Source organism: Sturnira hondurensis, unplaced genomic scaffold (assembly GCF_014824575.4).
Source record: "Sturnira hondurensis isolate 20B ecotype Veracruz unplaced genomic scaffold, ASM1482457v3 Scaffold0022566, whole genome shotgun sequence".
NCBI lineage: Eukaryota > Metazoa > Chordata > Mammalia > Chiroptera > Phyllostomidae > Sturnira > Sturnira hondurensis.
The window spans coordinates 4,852,051-4,865,651 of record NW_028095197.1 but is presented as its reverse complement, the minus strand read 5'-3'; the positions used below and the strand labels follow the sequence as shown (position 1 = coordinate 4,865,651).

Below are 13,601 nucleotides of genomic sequence, written 5' to 3'. Positions count from 1 at the left end.
CCAAACACTGTACAATTTGAAACTGCAATTTAAGGATGAGTAAAAACTGGACATGCTAAAAAAAATGGTATGAGCAATCACCCTTTTCTGACCATTCTTGACTTGGAAAATAGGATTAGAAAAATAGTCACAATAGTTTTTTTTCTTACACAGTACTTAACCTAGCTTATATGTAGGTATGCAACAATAAACTGTTGCAATAAACAAATATAAGAACAGAAATTACACACACTTTTGCTTTAAAGGTGGCTTTCTGAGACGTTTTAAAAGAAGTAGCTCAGTGGATTGAGCGTGGGCCTGTGAACCAGAGGATCTCGGTTGGATTCCCAGTTGGGGCACATGCCTGGGTTGCGGGCCAGTTCCCGGCAGGGGACACATGAGAGGCAACCATACATTGATGTTTCTCTCCCTCTCTCCTTCCCTTCCCTTCCCCTCTAAAGATAAATAAATAAAATCTTTTTAAAAAGTATTTTAAAAACTCTAAATTGAAGAGCATGTCATTCCATCTATAATCATACTCAAAGGCTGTTAGATCTAGGTTGCTTTGTTATATAAGAATTTAAAAGTATTTTAAAAGTTCGCATATTAATGGTATTATAAAGGATTGTATACAGGCCCTGGCCTAGTAGTTCAGTTGGTTATAGTGTCCTCCCAATACGCCAAGGTTGCGGGTTATGATCTCCAGTCAGGGCACATAAATCAGCCAATGGATGCATAAATAAGTGACAATAAGTCGATGTTTCTGTCTCTCCCCCCTCACTGTAAAAAATCAAAGGACTATGCAAAAATAAATTTGGGACCTTTGTATTATGTATTTTACTTTAAATTTAGACATGTCAGGTAAGCATGAGGTAAAGAAGTATTTTCATAAAATAAAACATGAGGAATTACAAATTTTCATTCATTCCCGAAGATTTTGTCTGGGTATTTCTTTCTTAGCTGTCGTCCAGCCGCTACTGTTGATGCATAGATGACATACCCCCAGGAAAGTAATACGATCGCGAGGAGCAACTAAAAAAAATAAGATAGGAAAGGGGGGAAAAAGCGAAAAAATTCTTTAGTAAGAGTAGTGCCTCCTCCCTGCTCCCCGCTTCCCACTCCTATTGGTTGCCACGTACGTTGCTAAGGGGACGGACGAATAAATAGAATTCCAGAGGCGTACCCACTTAGCTTTCCCTACGTAAGAAACGGAAGAGGGTGTCCTCCAGGAAGAGGCGGAGTTAAGGTGAGGGAGTGAAATTCAGGAATGGGTTGAGAGTTTCTGGCCGCTGAAACACCTGGGCTTTAGCTCGTGGGCCTAGGGAGTTGACGGCGTGGAGCCTCGCCTGACCCGGGACCTACCAGTGAATAAATCCAATCCAGGGTCCGGCGACTCACTGGCTTCATGGTAAGGAGGCGACGGCGGTCTACGGGAACAGGCAGGACTTGCAGGCCCTAGAGTAACCTCCGGGGCGGCGGCTGCCGGGTGGCGGCGGCCATCTTACATCTGGGCACGAATGCCCGCCCACTTGCCGCCACGAGCGTTTCCTTTCGGCCAGCAGGGCTCTTCCGCCCGGAGCTGGGGGCCGGTTTGCGAGATCGCGGGCCTAGCCCGCCTTTCAGGGAGGGTTTTAGACAAACGAGAAAATGTTTAAAAATGGCTTTCCCCCCCTCTTGGCGCTTAGAGAGATAGGCGCACCTCGACAACCGGTTCTTTCAGTTGCAGTGCAGTGTTAATACAAGGTAATGTACCGTCATGTTCATTTAAAAGTTTATTTGAAAAACTAACGTTTTATATGTAACATCGGTCTAACTCTGGAAGGATTAATGTTTCTTCTCGTATCTGTTCCCATGTCATATTGATAGTCTTTACTATATTCATCCTTGACGTAAACAAGAATACTAACCACATTTATATAACGGTGACGACTCGTTGTGGGAAATCGTGTTAATTTAGCCCCTTTTCAAGAAACAAGTCTTTTATAATCCAAGGGCTTGTTGATGTAAACGATAAGTTATGAGAAGAAATAACTTGGCACCAATTCCCTGGCTTAATGTCTGCCAATCAACGAGCGTTTATTGAGCGTTTATTAGGTACTTAGAACGTTAGCACGTATCAAATATTAACCTAAAGGACGGCGGTTTAGCTCGCGGGCAGGTATACCAGGTTCAGCTCTAGAATGTTTGGAACGCTCTTATCCGAGGCCGGAGGGTAGAAGGAGGCGGTGGGCCGCTTTAGGCTCAGGCGGTCTTTGTGCAGCTCAGATACCACCTAAAAATAGGATTTTAATCCTAATTTCAGGGAGTGGAGAAGGGAGAGAGCAGTCTTGAGAGAAACACGTTCTGTTATACGAAGATTCCAAGGCTATGTCCTTTAAGGTAATCTCTATCCCCGGACTGGAGTAAATCTCTTTACTGGTTGGGCTCTGGTTTTGGTTTCTATTCGAATTTCGGTGTTATTTCTTAAGAGGTAGCTCAGTTCCTTTATACACTAAAAGTAATTTTAGTAACTTCTCAGACTTTGGTGAGGTTTAAATAAAACTGGTTATTGTGTTTTTTCGGGTATGTTAGGAGTGAACATTAAGTTTCTGCCTCTGTAACGACCAGAGATTAATAGTAACAAGAATAAAGACGGCGATAATTGCAATTTTTGCCTCGAGGGGCGGGTCACGTCCCTCTGCTGCCAAGAACCGAAGGGGTGCTGGGGGAAGGGCGGGGGGGGAGGTCGGGGGCCTACGCCCCGCCCTCAGTGCCGGTGACCTCTAACGCGCCTGCGTTACGCCGGCGGGTATTTTGTTTTGACGCGCTGGGATCACGGGGTGGGTTTTGTTCAGACTGCCGCCTCCAAACTACCATGGTGATGAACGCTTTACGTCTCAGGGGTCGCAACGGCCGCTGGGGTCTCCGCCGTCTCGCGAGGAGGGCGAAACGACCCCGCGTGCTCCGGCTCCTGAGGGCCCGCGGAGAAGTCGCCGGGTACGCCTTCGCGGATCCTGCCGTCACCGCCCTAGCTTCCTGAACCGCCAGGAGCTTGCCTCGAGCGTACCAGTCAGGCATGCGCCGACCTTCTCCGAGGTGAGTGAGAGCGGAAACAATGGGCGCGGGGGTCGAACGGGCTGAGTGAGTTGCGCTGCCATCTGAAGCGAGGCCCAGAGGTGAAGGAGCAGGTCGTCTGGGTCTGGGCAGGGCTGGCAGACAGAAGCTGCGGCGCACCTGTGGATTTGCGGTGGTGGGCGGGAGAGGGCTACGTTTCCACGAAGCGCTCCCGGTGGTGCTCATAGTGGAAAGACCTTGGCCTGGTTGGGGGTTTGGGGGGAACCCAACACAACTTTCCACTTTGAATCGCGTCGTGTCCACTGTCAGAAGTGTGACCTTGGATGGGTTCTCCCCACTTTCTGAGCCTTCCTGTAAAATGAGAATAACAGTATTTTAGTTCATTGTGGTTGTGTAATGCACCTGGTGTTTGTTTTATATCCTGCCCTGGAGCAACTCTCTACCAAAGGAAGCTACTATCACAGTGATTGTTTGGGTTGTCTGTGCAGTGTTCTATACTGTGGGCTAGGGGTGAATTCTTCATCCGTCCAGTGGGTGTAGCTTCCCTCATGGGCTGCAGATACCTACATTGGAAGGGGCCCATGAGATGAGGCAAATGGTGATTTAAGGGGAAAGTGAATAGAATTCTTGGTAGGTAATTTTAAAGATTAAGATAAATTAAGAAAACCCTGGCTGGTGTGGCTCAGTGGATTGGATGCTGACCTGCAACCCAAAAGGTGGCCAGTTAAATTCCCAGTCAGGGCATATGCGTGGGTTGTGGGCCAGGTCCCCAGTTGAGAGTGTGAGAAAGGCAACCAATCAGTTGATGTGTCTCTCGCACTTAATGTTTCTCTCCCTTTCTTTCTCCCCTCCCTCTAAAAATAAATAAATTTTTAAAAACTTTAAATTAAGAAAGAGCTATCCAAGATTTTAGTTAATAGTGGGGAGGGTTGGGGGGTTTTGTTTGTTTTTAGTCAATGATATGCAAAGCTATACAGTCAGTGGAAACAAACATGCTTGTCTGGAATGCGAGGCTCTAGAGGGGAATAGTTCCCAAGCTATTGGTTTTGTTTTTTTTTTTTAAGATTTTCTTTGTATATTTTTAGGGAGAGGGACAGAGAGGGACAGAAACATTAATTTTGTGGTTACCTCCGAAGGCCTTCTACTGGGGACCTGGCCTGGAACCCAGACATGTGTGCTGACAGTGATTCAAACCAGTGACTCTTTGGCTCACAAGCTGGCACTCAATCCACTGAGCCACACCAGCCAGGGCCCAAGCAATTCTTTTTATTGTGGAATTTGAATTAAAATTTATAGGATCTGATCAAGAGTTCCTGTAACTTATACATAATCTATAGTTCATCTGTTAAATATATGTAATTCAAATTGCAATTCAGAGGTACAGCGATTTCTTTAAGGTCGCAAGAGGTAGAACCCAACTCATGTTAAAATTTAAATACTTGGGATGTATTTCCAGTTTATCCACTTGCAAATCTTTTTAAGCTACTTTGCATAGGTATATTAAGCACAATAATTTTGTTAGGAAGATAAGTTGTTATAGATTGTCGTCTCTCTGGGCTTTTATTATGAGTTATGGGTGGTGAAAATGGCCAGAAGTAACTTTATTTTCACATAACATAAGGAAATGGTATTCAGTTCTTAATGCTCACCAACCACTATTTTAAGTGATTTTATGGAATATATCCCTTTTCAGGTGGGTACTATTACTTAAAGTTTTATGAAATTGAATAACTTCTTTTAGATCACACAGCTGTTAAGTGGTTTTGATTCTCAGCCCTGCCCCTGCATTAAAATTAACATCACTCCTACAAGTATAATCAGCTGGTGATATGATTTTATATTCTGTGGTAATTTAGGAAATGCCATAGAAGATGACTTTTATAGGGAATCTGCTTTATAAAACTCTTAGTTCTTCATAGTATTGCAACTTTGTTTATATCATTATGCATTTTTTTTTAAATGTCCAGTCTTTGGTCTAATTTAGATTGCAGCCTCCTGCGCTGGCTGGTGTAGCTCAGTGAATTGAGTGCTGGCTTGCAAACCTAAAGGTCAGTGGTTCAATTCCTAGACAGGGCACAAGCCTGAGTTCAGGCCAACTCTCCAGTAGGGGCCCTTGGAGAGGCAACCACACGTTGATGTTTCTCTCCCTCTCTTTCTTCCTCCCTTCCCCTCTCTCTGAAAGTAAATAAAGCCTTTAAAAAAAAAAGATTCCAGCCTCCTGATTCTTCACTAACCCTGAGTTCATTTTCCCCAGATACTAATGCTTTTTTAATTATTTGAAATACCCGCCAAATGTGGCATAGTGGGTTCTTGTTCTTGTTAAAGCCTACAGATTTGAAGGCTTGGCTTTATCAGTTTATCCTAAAGGTGGTAAACTTTATTTAGAATTTTGGAGGCAGTTAAGAAAATGGAACAGGAGAACTGATTTTCTTCCTGTGGAGAAATGAGTTTGAAGTCCTAATTCCTAAAGAGCTAGGGTAGGGCTTCTAGAGCCCAAAGCACTAAATTTACCCTCAGACCCAGCTTTGCTACCTAAACCAGAACCTCTCACAGAAACTTAAATCAGTCTCTGGCCATCCCTGTTTGGTGCCATAAAGAGCTTTGTTGAGATGTAGTTTACATTTCATCTGTATAGTTCATCTGTTAAATATGTATAATTCAGTAGTTTTGAGTATACTTAAAGAGTGCGACTATGATTAAATTGAACATTTTCATCATCCCACAAAGAAACTTTATAATCCCTCTCCCAACCCCCAGCAACCACCAATCTATAGGAGTGGGCAAAAGTAGATTTACAGTTGTGAGTACCCAAAACAGTTTATTTTGAGTTATTTATTAATTATTGTATTATTTTCCATGTGAAAAACTGTAAACCTTCTTTTTGCCCAACCCTGTACTTTTCATCTATAGATTTGCCTATTCTGGACATTTCATGTAAGTGGCATCATACAACAGGTGGTCTTTTGTGACTAATTTTTTCCCATTTAATATAATGAAAGGTTCATCCATTTGTAGCATGTTTAACTTCATTCCTTTTTATTGCCAGATATTTCATTGTATGGATATACCACATATTATTTATCCTCCCCAGTTGATGGACATTTGAGTTATTTCTGCTTTTGAGCTTTTATGATAAATGCTGTTGGAGTATTCACTTGTAAGTTTTTGTGTGGACATATGTTTTTATTTCTTGAATAGATAGGTGTGCTATGGCTGGGTCATACAGTGGTTCTGCTTCATTTGTATCTTAGAAATATTTTAATTTTAGTACTATTAAGTGACAATTTTGAAGAAGTAAATCCCTTACTTGATGATTTACATTCATTGCTCTTGTTTGATGTTTTGGATGAATGCCCTTCTTTGTAGCTAAAGATATTTCTGTGTATAAATACAAAACAGAACTCTTAATTAATTTGTTCTTTATCTGATATGAGTGATATTACTGGACATTCTTTGGACTTGTGCAGTCAAAGTGGTTAATGGGCTTATAAAACTAGGTAAGACTAAGATACCATTTTTTAAAACTCATACTTAGTTGAGCTTTTGTTTTATTTGAATTTCAAATTTACTGCCTAATAATTTTCTTTAGTAAATTCTTTTTAGGTTATAGTCCGTCGTCNGATTTACATTCATTGCTCTTGTTTGATGTTTTGGATGAATGCCCTTCTTTGTAGCTAAAGATATTTCTGTGTATAAATACAAAACAGAACTCTTAATTAATTTGTTCTTTATCTGATATGAGTGATATTACTGGACATTCTTTGGACTTGTGCAGTCAAAGTGGTTAATGGGTTTATAAAACTAGGTAAGACTAAGATACCATTTTTTTAAACTCATGCTTAGTTGAGCTTTTGTTTTATTTGAATTTCAAATTTACTGCCTAATAATTTTCTTTAGTAAATTCTTTTTAGGTTATAGTCCCCCGTCCCCCGTCCCCCCCACCCCGGTCTTTTTTTGGTTGTTTAAAATTTTTTAATTTGTTTTTAGAGAGGGAGGAAGGGAGGGAGAAAGAGAAAAACATCAGTGTGTGGTTGCCTCTCATGTGCTTCCTGTTGGGAACTTGGCCAGCAACCCAGCCATGTGCTCTGACTGGGAATCGAACCAACAATCCTTTGCTTCACAGGCAAAGTTCACTGGTGTGAACTGGAAATGGTTTAGTAAACACTAAAAATCTGTATTTTCAAAGATATAAATAATGATAGAATGTGTTAACTTGATATTCACCAGTTTCAAAGTCTTATAATCCCTTTACTATATTGAGGGGCAAACTTATGTGGGTTTTTCTAGTTTGTAGTTAGTTTTAGGTGACACCTGGTCTTTAATCCAGGTCTTCTGATAACCTCCTGGGGTCTGTCTCCACACTTTACTCCTACCCCAAATGAATTCTTATCCTAAAGGTTCTCCCCTCCCCCCTGCGAGTACAAGAGTAAAATGTTAGAAGTAGGAGGAAATGCTGAGAAATGTATGCAATATCAGGATTTCAGAGTTTAACTGTATTAACAGAAAAGCATTTGGTGTTCTGTATTTATGATTCTATTTTCTTCAATACTGGTGGTTTTTGCATTGTCACTGTAAAAAATAGAAGACTAGAAATATTTAGGCCCCTTGAAAAAACTTGTGCAGCATTGAGTCTGTATTAAGTTATGGCTCTGGGAAAGTTAAGGTGCCCTAATGAGCAAGTTTAATTTGAAATCTATGGTAAAATACTTATTTCACAATCTCAGATTTTTGTTGTAGTTTTTTTTTGTTGTTGTTGGAGCTTGGTATGGCCAATGAGTCTATTATTTAGAAAAGTACAATTCTGTTGTTTGAGTGATTTAACAGCGCTGACAAGTGACAAGACTTCTTGCAATAGAGGATGTAGAGAAAGATGAATTACAGGTCCAGGAAAAAATAAAGGAACAAATTAATATTTAATATATATAAAATATTACTGTAAATTGCAGCTAAGGAGGGATTTTATAAGATAATAAGGCTAAAATGTAAAGCAAACTAGAGTTCAGCTCTGGCAAATTTATAAGTTACAAGCAATATAAGCTGATAAACTTAGTAGAAAACAAAACTAATCTTTAAGATTCTAGTTATTCTTGTGGGAAAAGATGGTAAGGAAAAGGAACCAAAAGCATAATTCAAGATACTTTATGGCTGACTTTGGATTAAATAAAAAGGCTAAGAAAGGCTTCTTAAGCCCTGGCTGGTGTAGCTCAGTGGATTAAGCACGGGCCTGCGAACCATACGATCACAGTTCGATTCCCAGTCAGGGCACATGCCTGGGTTGCAGGCCAGTTCCCAGCAGGGGACTCAAGAGAGGCAACCATACATTGATATTTCTCTCCTCTCATTCCCTTTTCCTCTAAAGATAAATAAATAAAATCTTAAAAAAAAAGATGATTAAAAAAAGAAAAGAAAGGCTTCTAAGGTGGGGGTGGAAGGAATCTGATGAATTGACTATAACAGCATATTACTACACTGCTGTTACCTACAGTGTAGTAATAATTGTAACAGCAACTAACATTTAATGAGCATTTGCTATGAGCCATGCACTGCACTTGAGTGCTTTTACATTTAGTATTTCATTTTAGTTTTTACTAAAAATCCTGCTTGTGTGTGAAAGAATCCTTCACTAAAAACCACCGAATTGGTTTAAACAGGTAAATTATCTCGTGAATGCTTTTTTTAACTCAAGTATAGTTGAAGTACAATGTTATATTAGTTTCAGGTGTACACCATAGTGATTCAACATTTACATACCTACTATGTGGTCACCATGGCAAGTTTAGTTAACCACCTGTCACCATATAAGGTTATGACTAACGTTATTTTAAAGGTGCATATATACTCTTAACCACAAATAAAACAAACCAGTAGTCTATACTGTTTGGTGTGCATATATTTGAAAGATACAGAACCATACATAGCAGCAATAACACCAACTGGAAGACTATGATGTTTCAGGGTTTTTATGGTCTTTTTTTTTTTTAAGACCTGGAATAACCATGAAAACATGTGTTACATCTGAGTATGGATACTTGGAATATCTCCTTTTGTACTTTAAAGAATAGAATGTCACATATTTGAGAATTACTATGTACCAGGCAACTTTTTAAAGGGATTTTTACATCTTCACTTGTAAAATGGTGACCTACAGATGAAATTAAAGCATAGAGGTAGTAACTTGTGCACAGTCACACTCCTAGAATGGAACTGATTCAAACCCAGGAGATTGGTCTTTCAAGCTTGTACTTAGTGTACTCTTACTAAGTGACACTGCCTCTTTATATTACAAAGATTATGAACTACTGAACTATTTTTGCCAGAGTATGTTTCATAGTCATAAGCCTGTTTCAAGTTTAGTCATTTCTCTTTTACCAGGTTACTGATACAGATTTTTCCCTTTTACAGGTAATGGCATCAGCAGCCAAGGAATTTAAAATGGACAACTTTTCACCTAAAGCTGGCACTAGCAAATTGCAACAGACAGTACCAGCTGATGCATCTCCTGATTCTAAGTGTCCTATTTGCTTGGATAGATTTGATAACGTGTCTTACTTAGATCGCTGTTTACATAAGTTCTGTTTCCGCTGTGTACAGGAGTGGTCTAAAAACAAAGCTGAATGTCCACTATGTAAACAGCCCTTTGATTCTATTTTGCATTCTGTGAGGGCAGAAAATGACTTCGAGGAGTACTTCCTAAGACCTTCATATAATGAAGGGGTCGTCAGGAGTTCTTTTGCCACCCCTGATGGTCAACGATTCCGCTATCGAACAACTATGACAAGAGAGCGAAGTGCTCCTTTTTATTCACCCAGTAGTACCATGAATAGAAGAACAACAACTCCACCAGATAGTGGAGTACTATTTGAAGGGTTAAGCATTTCAACAAGACCCAGAGAAGGTGAAATTTCTCAGTTAACGAGACAGATTCCAAGGAGGCCAACTACTACAGATGAAAGATCTTTGAGGAAAATTCAGGAACAGGATATTATTAATTTTAGGCGAACTCTTTATCGAGCTGGTGCCCGTGTTAGAAATATTGAAGATGGTGGTCGCTACCGAGATATTTCAGCTGAATTCTTTCGTAGAAATCCTGCTTGTCTTCACAGATTAGTCCCCTGGTTAAAACGCGAACTTACCGTTCTTTTTGGAGCTCATGGGTCTTTAGTGAATATAGTGCAGCACATTATCATGAGTAATGTTACTCGGTATGACTTGGAGAGTCAGGCCTTTGTGTCTGATTTAAGGCCCTTTTTACTGAATCGGACGGAACATTTTATACATGAATTTATCAGTTTTGCACGATCTCCTTTTAACATGGCAGCTTTTGATCAACATGCTAATTATGATTGCCCTGCTCCTCCCTATGAAGAAGGTAGCCGTTCTGATTCTTCAGTCATCACAATATCTCCAGATGAAGCTGAAACCCAAGAGCTGGATATTAATGTAGCCACTGTTAGTCGGGCACCGTGGGATGATGAAACTCCAGGGCCATCTTACTCAAGCTCAGAGCAGGTACATGCTGTCATGTCTTCCCTGTTAAATACTTCCGATAGTTCAGATGAAGACCTTGTATCAGGAAGAGCCACATCTCAGGTACAAGCAATACAAACCAGTGAGGACCTAAATAATGACAGTGATTCTTCTTCAGATAATTGTGTCATTGTTGGGTTTGTTAAGCCATTAGCTGAGAGGACCCCAGAACTTGTTGAACTGTCCTCAGATTCTGAGGAGTTAGGCTCTTACGAGAAAATAGAGACCGTGAAGACACAAGAACGAGAGCAGTCTTACAGTTCTGGTGATAGTGATGGTAGTAGATGTTCATCTCCACACTCTGTCCTTGGAAAGGATGAGGAAATAAATAAAGGTCATTGTGATTCTGGTACAAGAATTAAGTCAAAGAAGGAAGAGAAACGATCTGCGTTACTGTCCTCTCCCAGAGACCTGAGCTCATCTGTCAGAGGAGACAGAATATATTCCCCATATAACCACAGACATAGAAGGAGGGGAAGATCAAGAAGTTCAGATTCACGTTCCCAGAGTAGAAGTGAATCGCAGAAGAATCGTAGAAAGCATCATGGTAAGAAAAGAATGAAAAGAAAACGATCCAGAAGCAGGGAGAGTGGTAGACTTAGGAGTAGAAGAGACAAAAAAAGATCAAGAGATAGTAGTTGGTCAAGAAGAAGCCAGACTCTTTCTCTAAGTAGTGAAAGCACAAGCAGATCGAGATCTCGTAGCAGTGATCATGGTAAAAGAAGATCACGGAGCAGAACCAGAGATCATTATTATTTAAAAAATAATTATGGAAGCAGATATAAGTGGGAATATACTTACTATAGTAGAAACAAGGATAGGGATGGCTATGAATCATCTTACAGGAGAAAGACTCTGTCCAGAGCTCATTATTCCAGACAATCTTCAAGTCCAGAATTTAGAATTCAGTCCTTTTCTGAAAGAACAAATGCTAGGAAGAAAAATAATCACAGTGAAAGGAAATACTACTACTATGAAAGGCACAGATCAAGGAGCCTGTCTAGTAACAGGTCGAAGACTGCATCTACAGGACCTGACCGGGTGAGAAATGAAAAGCCTGGAGGAAAACGAAAATACAAAACTCGACATTTGGAGGGTACTAATGAAGTGGCTCAACCATCTCGTGAATTTACTTCCAAAGTAAAGGAAGGTCATTGCCAAAAATCTTCATCAAAATTGGATGGAAATTACAAAAATGAGAGTGATAGTGTTTCAGATAGCCGATCATCAGACAGAGAGACAAGACACAAGAGAAGAAAAAGAAGGACCCGGAGCCTAAGTGTAGAGATAGTTTATGAAGGGAAAGCGACCGATACAACTAGACATCATAAAAAGAAAAAGAAGAAGCATAAGAAAAAGCATAAGAAACACCATGGAGATAATGTTTCACGCTCTCCAGTTGTAATTACCATTGACAGTGACAGTGACAAGGATTCTGAGGTAAAGGAGAGTACAGAACGTGACAATAGTGGTCCTCAAGGTCCTCTACAAAGTGAGTTTTTGGCTCCTTTGGAAACATTTGAAACTGAAGATATAGTTACAATAGAAGATGAAGGTGTTCTGGACAAAGAATGTGATATTACTACATTTAACTTAAATAATGCCAACAAAACTGTAGATAATACTCCACTTCAGCCAGCTTCAATTGAACAAACTCTTGATGTAAGAGAAGAAAGCACCTTTGCTGCTGATTTGGAGAACCAGCCCAGTAATGTGTCTTCAAACTGAGCCATCAAGGCAACTGGCATTTCCATGGATATTGTCAGTGATTCTTGGTAGAGACCATGATATGTCTAAAAACTACCAAAGCATCTCACCAAGAATTCTGATATTATAAAATGAAGAAGAAAAAGGAACAATGTCATCTATTGCAGTCTGTTTAGATGACTTTCGGTGAAAACATTTCCCCCTTAAAAATACTTTAAGTGATTTTTTTGTGTGTGTTAAAATTCTGTAAAAGTTATTTGTTCAAATAGTATGTTGCATCCTCAGAAATACTTGCACTTTTAAGTGAAGAAAATGTTATTGCTAACAGTTTATTTAAAACCTGGGATCCTTTTTAAATAAAAATATATAATTTTAGAAGTTATTTCATAAAGCCATATGGTATTGACATATTTTTAAAGTAGTTAATGAGTATTTTTGAATTCGGTTTTTTTGAGAGTTATTCTGGAATGTGTTATAAACCAGGAGAATCTGTTTAAATAGTCTTTATTTTTCTTAAAAATTTGTAAGAAGCATTACTTCAGGTTAAATTGAGGCATTTTAATCTTTACAGTTTATCTTGACTTCTGCCAAAACAAAAGTTTTACTATTTCCTTTATATACTTGTTTATCTGATCTATCAGTAAAAAAAAATGTATACTCAACAAAAGAAAAATAAAACAGTAACACTTTAAGAATGCAGAAATTTTCCGACGTAGTATTAATATATTTTTAAGTCATTATTGTTGTGAAAATAAGGATACGTTTATATCATGATACTGAATTTCAGGTGAGCTGCATTTCAGTTTTAATGATTTAGTTCTTTAATCTGATGAAGAGTGTATTACTTGCTTTTTATCTTCAGAAAAATGCAGTTATGTAGCATTTAGCTTACAGATGAAGAAACCTTTGCCAGACCTCTATATTGGTGGTTCTTTTATACATGGTGGCTCTGCTTATATTTTATCCTGTTTTAGAGATAATAAAAATTGCTCTGCATCCATAACCTGATATAGACAGCAGGACTTGAATTAAATCTAAAGTTAGCCTTCCATTTGCTTTAATATGATATTCATTTATTGTTAACAAATTGAAATGCCTGCTGTTTGTTGGGTTTTGTACTCAGGGATTCAGTGGTGGGGCAAAACAGATGATATTCCTTGTTCTCCTGTGGTGGGGGCTGTATAAAACATAAGTTCTCTGGAGAGAAAGTAAAATTTACTGTAAAAAGCATACAGTGGGGGTTTAATCTCAGATGGAAGTGATGATTGAATTGAAATTCAGAAAACAAGTAGGTACAGAGTTGCTTTTAGTGAAGAGAAAGATGTGCAAAGATC

General features: G+C 39.3%; 2 protein-coding genes across 2 annotated transcripts; one reads left to right on the top strand and one right to left on the bottom strand.

Annotated features, from left to right (window-relative positions):
• Window positions 1-788: 788 nt before the first annotated feature.
• TZMP1 (transition zone microprotein 1) lies at window positions 789-1,518 on the bottom strand. Its single transcript, XM_037036188.1, has 2 exons — window positions 1,342-1,518; window positions 789-1,011 (listed from the first exon to the last, which is right to left on the bottom strand). Exons 1-2 carry the CDS (start codon window positions 1,384-1,386, stop codon window positions 898-900), a joined length of 159 nt encoding a protein of 52 aa, XP_036892083.1. The 5' UTR covers window positions 1,387-1,518; the 3' UTR covers window positions 789-897.
• Window positions 1,221-13,306, top strand: TOPORS (TOP1 binding arginine/serine rich protein, E3 ubiquitin ligase). The gene is made up of 5 exons (XM_037036184.1): window positions 1,221-1,387; window positions 1,665-1,722; window positions 2,282-2,358; window positions 2,860-3,054; window positions 9,436-13,306. Exons 3-5 carry the CDS (start codon window positions 2,347-2,349, stop codon window positions 12,286-12,288), a joined length of 3,060 nt encoding a protein of 1,019 aa, XP_036892079.1. The 5' UTR covers window positions 1,221-1,387; window positions 1,665-1,722; window positions 2,282-2,346; the 3' UTR covers window positions 12,289-13,306.
• The last annotated feature ends 295 nt before the right edge of the window (window positions 13,307-13,601 follow it).

Excerpts from the sequence above, each read along its gene's own strand:
- TZMP1 (XM_037036188.1), bottom strand. The coding sequence starts at position 1,386 with ATGAAGCCAGTGAGTCGCCGGACCCTGGATTGGATTTATTCACTG. Across the intron at positions 1,012-1,341 it reads TGGATTGGATTTATTCACTG|TTGCTCCTCGCGATCGTATT; the intron begins GTAGGTCCCGGG and ends TATTTTTTTTAG.
- TOPORS (XM_037036184.1), top strand. Across the intron at positions 3,055-9,435 it reads ATGCGCCGACCTTCTCCGAG|GTAATGGCATCAGCAGCCAA; the intron begins GTGAGTGAGAGC and ends TCCCTTTTACAG.